At 29.2% G+C, this 5,891-nt stretch overlaps 1 protein-coding gene across 1 annotated transcript; it reads right to left on the bottom strand.

Annotated features, from left to right (window-relative positions):
- Positions 1 to 3,382: 3,382 nt before the first annotated feature.
- SMAP1 (small acidic protein 1) lies at positions 3,383 to 3,763 on the bottom strand. Its single transcript, XM_068637672.2, has one exon. The coding sequence runs from the start codon at positions 3,722 to 3,724 to the stop codon at positions 3,545 to 3,547; it is 180 nt and encodes a 59-aa protein (XP_068493773.1). The 5' UTR covers positions 3,725 to 3,763; the 3' UTR covers positions 3,383 to 3,544.
- Positions 3,764 to 5,891: the final 2,128 nt, after the last annotated feature.

The raw sequence follows: 5,891 nt of genomic DNA, 5'->3' as shown, positions 1-5,891 counted from the left end.
GAACTCTTCTGCTAAAAATAATTATATGGCAGTGTTACAATCTCACCACTTTTTCTTACAACTATTTTATAACAGACATTATTTAATGCTAATGGAATTTAAATGAAAGGCTAGGATCCTCTGCAGTACTCCCTTTGTTATGTTTTTTAGGAAACGGATTTCATTTTTTCATTATAAAGTTTTAAAACGTTTAAAGTCATTTTCCAGAACTTGTAAGAGTAAAACTTGTTATTTGTTCTTTACAACATTAATGTGTCCTGCTTATTTTGCAAATGGAACCGATAAGGAATGGTGAGTTGCTAGAGACTGCGAAGAGCAAAACTTCTTAACTTCTGTGTTTAAGTATTATATTTATTTGCATTGTGAAATTGATGTTATAGCATGCATGTCAAATATTCAAAGACATGTCTAATCTTTGTTCTGATCTCAATAATCTATAGCCTCGTGTAGAATGTAATTTATGTTGTAAATAGGCTTATATAACATTATATGTTGTTCAAAGATTCAGTTACTGGGGTTGAGCGACTCAAAAAAAATAAATTAGGTAGATTTGCATTGCTTGTTTTTATTTGGATGAAGAGCCACATTACCATTTATTGAAGATGTAAAAGATAGAGGGTAACTAATGATTTTGTTTTATGCATACTTGTTAACAAAACTAGAGGTGAACCAAAAAGAGGAACTGAATCGAGCCTTTGAATTGAACTAATAGACAACAAAAAGGTTAAATCTTTTAGTAAACAATATACTAAATTGGAGAAATCCAACCCAGCTTATCTAAAATCAGTGAAGAACTAATTTTTAAGGGATTCTTTCAAAAATAAAGAAGGAAACAGAGACATTAAAACATCAAAAGACAGGATTCGGAATTAGTGCAACATTGGAGAAAGGAGGTACTCATTTATCTACTGTACTATCCTTGGTTCTCAACTCAAGTCTTCAAGGCAATACAATGCTTTCTATACCTTGACAATTTCAATCGTTATCTTCGTAGTAAAATCCTCAAAAGTACAATGAAATAATTTAGGTCATGAATAAGGTTTTGAACATAAATAAGGTTATTACAAAGTTTTGAAATATGAAGGATATCTTTAGGGTTGAGGAATGGAAAAAGAGGAAATAGTCATGTCCAATTATTCGGATAGGAGTCTCATGGATAATCATGATTAGAGAGCAAGTATCAAAAGAGGGCTTATAGATAGAATTCATGAGAACTTTTAGACGTTCAACTTTAACAGAAGTGCAGGAATTCCACCAACAATCCTCTTTACCGTTAGAGTTGAGTTCCATATTCCTAGGATTTGAGGTCTTAGGTTTGGAAGCATTTCTGGAGAATATGGCAGCTCATTCAATGGATGACATTCATTATGACCATTAGATGAGTCTCCTCACCTCAAACAATGTGTTAGAAAAAGAGAGAAGTCTTTCACTGCCAATAATTTGTCCCATAAGATTAATAGAACTTATAGTTTTTAAAAGCAAATCCTTTTTTAATTTTACTAATGATCATGGATTCAAGCATACACGCTCAAGAAGGAATAGTCATAGGAGGCATGATAAAAGCCAGAGAAAGGAGCAAAGAGTCCATCAAATCCAAGAAGCTTCTAATAGAATTCTCACTAAGGGCAGGTTAGAAAGCTTGAGGAGGATTTTTACGAAGTTATGGAGATAAGTACTCTTAAAAATGTATAAATAGTGTAGAAGAAAATCAATTCCAAAGCATACACACTCTACAGCTTAACCCTAGGTGCTTATGCATAAAACAAAGACCCATACTCCTTAATCATGTAAAAAGACACCTTTGAGGGATACAATTCATTTTGGGCTTTTGAAAAAGTCAAGTTCTTACTATTACTTACCACCATCGACAAATATCTAAATTCACACTCAAAATATTCATCCTTAACATAAGGGGGATTGTGTTGAAAATCTCAAAAGACTAGGAATAAGGTCAGATTATAATATATAAATAGGGTGAAATTCTCATCGGTTTTGTGATGTGATGTTAAGTTAGACATAAATTAACTTATTAAGTTGAATAAGTTAGACATAAATTCTTTGGGGCTATTATCCTACCATGATTAAGTTCCTATTAGACCACCCATAAATATATAATTTCACACTTAAGATATTTTTCCTCAACGTGAGGGGATGTGTTGGGATCCCACATTGACTAGGAATAAAGTTAGATTATAATATATAAGTGAACATTCAACCTAACTTCTATCAACTAAATTAACTCTAAAATAACTCCAAGTTCAAACCTAACTTCTATCGACTAAATTAGAGAATATTCAACCTAACTTGTCCAAAACCAGTGAGAATGCTCATTGTTACAGTTTGGATCAGCACAATTTTGAACTAAATACAGAACAAAGAAAACAACAGAAATTCAAGTACACGAATAAGATTCAAGTTGTAAGACTTCATCTCACTACAATTTCCCTCATGTGCATCTTTTATCATATCAAGAACTGTAGACACCCCAGATGAAGCAGATGCTGTCATTATGTGATTTAAATCAAAGAAGACGGCCACCTTCATAAGTAAATGAAGGTTTCACTAGAAGCCACACAAACCAATTCTGTTAGTAATTGCAACCTTCCATCTGCTAGTCTGCTAGCTATAATGCTTTCTTGGCTCATAAAAAATGTGCTTATTCTCATTATATCTTCCAAATTAAACATTGTGACATTACTAAAAGTTGATCAACAGTAATTTGCTGTAATAATTGCTTTAGATGCAAATTTACAAGAGCAAGCTACTCAAGGGGAGAAAACCAAAGGTAAATTCATGAATCTGTTACAATGTTACCAACTTTTCTCATGAATAACTGATATTTTTTTACTTTAATTTACAAGTGTACACTCCAAGTAAACTTTGCCTTACTAAAAGGAAGCCTAGAAACAAATGGCTAGAAGCATCCTTTCCATCCCCCACATCTAAGACAGTGCCTCAGCTGAAACATTCAGGAGATACAAAAAACACAACACAAGAATTATCTCCCATTCAAATTTGTAAAAGACACCAAAATTCAAATTTCAATCTTCATTTATAACTTCTAAATGCTAATGGTTGAACGAGTGCGACCATGTCTGATGTTGAAAGAATGCAGGAGACACTTCAAGGTGCTTCTTTGGGAAACGACATGATTCATTGATGAATAATTGTAAGAAGATGCACCAATAATGAAAATAATTGTATATTTCTTCTTCTCTTTTATGTGCAAACATATAATAAATTCACACAGCTACATCTGCAATCAACAATGCGGCGGCGATATATAGAACCAATTCTGTTCCAAAATAGATTAAGTTTTGTCTACCCATTAAAACAAGACTGAGACAAAAACCACACAATAACCAAATAAAACCGAAGTACATTTAATAATCAAACACAATTATCATATTAACCCGGAAATCCCAGAAATAAAGTACAATATGTCCTTTTATTTTCTTTTTTTCATTCCCTTCACCATCAGAGAGAGGAAAGTACAAGATACAGAAACCCTAACCCGGAAATTATTTACCCCCCAACGTAATGATTACTTGATATCAGCATCATCGAAATCATCTTGGAAGTTGTTGAAGAAATTGACATCGGCAAGTTTGAGATCGGTGGTTATGACACCCTCGGCAAAGTTCTCCAGAGGGTCCACGTCATCAACGTCCATCGACGATACCTGCTCGTCCATCTCTCCTAACAGTTCCATTGCTCTCATCATCTTCTCCTAACAATTGGACACTGAAATTAGGGTTTATATACATACATATATATATATATATATATATTATTTTTTATTTATTTATTTTTTTTAAGTACTGAATGAGGTGGAACTTTCTATTTTTCTAACATTAAAATTACTATTTTGATTAGAATTTGATTAATTTTTTTGTTTAAGTATTCAATGAGGTAAAAATTTACAATTTTTTAAGTCTAAGTAGGACTGAATAAGGAAAAAAGGTCCAATTAAAAATAATGATCTGAATTAATATAAAAGAACAATAATGAAAGTTGATATCCTTCTACAGTTTGTGAGCCCTTATTTCCTTTAGAATAAAAGATAGGGATGACTATCAAATAATTATCTCTTAAGAAGTTGTTATAATTAATATTATTGAAGACAAATAAAAATATACTATAGTGATTAACCTTTATTTTTTACTAGCCGGAATTATTTTATAGTTATTATATAGGTATATGTATTTATTAAAATTAACTATAAATTTATAATAATGAAATAACTTAATAAATTAAATGTTATAGTGGGATTGGATTGATTGAAGATGTAAATGTAACATTAAGAATAAAAATGTTTAAGAGAAATATGTTATTAATTGGAAAAAATCAAACTAAAGTAGTCATGAGATTCATCTTGTTATAAAAATGAGATTTGTTTGTGTTAAGTTATGATAATTTGATATAAAATTTATTTGTAATAAATGTTAAAACATGAACTTGGGTCCATGCGAAGAGTTCTAAGGCTCTGCTTCCAAATTATAAAGTATAACAACATATAAGTACACAAAATCCATATGAATGAACTTATGGGAGTGTCCAAGAACTCCATCAAAGAACCATTCAAGTATAAAAACCCAAAATACTTAATAGATGGTGTCTTTGTTTTTGGTAATGGACATCAATAAAGAAACTAAAATGTAGTATGATACTTATGTACTTAAATGTAAAATTTATTTTAATTAATTAAAATTTTGATAAATATCCCTCAAAATTGATTTTATTACTTGGTATAATCCTTAATAATTTAAATATACGTGAAAATAAATTAAATTTAATTATGAATTTTAAAATTAGATTTATTACTAACAAATTTAATAATCTATATAAACTATTAACTAGTATTTTTTTAATAACTAATATAAAATCCGATCAAATTTACTATTATCATTAACAGAGCGCCGGTATATTTGCATTTTTTATTTTTTTATTTATATGTATTTGTGTTTAATATTAAATTTAAATAAATAATGTTATTATTCATAAACTTATATTAATAATATAAAATTATATATGAGAAGGAATCTAAATTATCTAACCACATCTAGATGGTGAAGAAAAACATTTTATATAGTAGTTACAATAAATTTACAAATATCTTTAATTTTAAAAATATAGAAGAAAATTAGTTTAAAATTAAAAATAGTCTCAGTTAATCAAGCAAATGGAATCTATAATAATAAAAAAAAGTTTTACGTTCAACTTTTGGGAGAATGAGAATGAGGAGTGACAAATAAGGTTATTCTACGTCATCTGAGAAGAAGCGACAAGATGACAACGGGATTTGAAGAAACTGAGGAAGAAGATATAATAGAGAGAAACATTGATGTGGAAAAAAATCAATTTGAGAGAATTATAGTTTTTTATTTATTCTATGTGAAATTACAAAAATGTCCAAAATAATTTAATAGAATAAAAAATTGTTATAAAAGTAAAATGAAAAAAGAAACGGTTATAAAGGGAATCCCTTTTATACAACCTTAAACTCATGAAATCATTTTCTTGTATAGTTGTACATAAAATAATTCCATGAATACTGCTGTTATATTTGTTAATTGCAAAACTGATTATGATATAATTGTTTGAAAAGGTTGATCACTTATTAAAAAAACTAAAATAGCATATCCTAATGGAAAACTTGTAATTTTAATGGTTGTTTCTCTTCAAATTAAATCATGTTAGTTCCCTATATATACCAACAATCACACAACTAACAATAATAGAAGACACATACATTAATAGTGTTCTTATTTTTGAATTATTAATTTTACATTATTTCCTTAAATTATGTGTGGTGAAAGGATGCAAAAGTAATAAATAGAATATATGATGAAGTTGTGAAACCTCCTACACAATTTAATGATATGGCAAAA

Source organism: Phaseolus vulgaris, chromosome 7 (genome assembly GCF_051622355.1).
Source record: "Phaseolus vulgaris cultivar YP4 chromosome 7, ASM5162235v1, whole genome shotgun sequence".
Classification (NCBI taxonomy): domain Eukaryota; kingdom Viridiplantae; phylum Streptophyta; class Magnoliopsida; order Fabales; family Fabaceae; genus Phaseolus; species Phaseolus vulgaris.
The sequence above is the reverse complement of the archived record's forward strand: the minus strand, read 5'-3'. Positions and strand labels throughout refer to the sequence as shown.

Coding starts and splice junctions, on each gene's coding strand:
- SMAP1 (XM_068637672.2), bottom strand. CDS start 3,724: ATGATGAGAGCAATGGAACTGTTAGGAGAGATGGACGAGCAGGTATCG.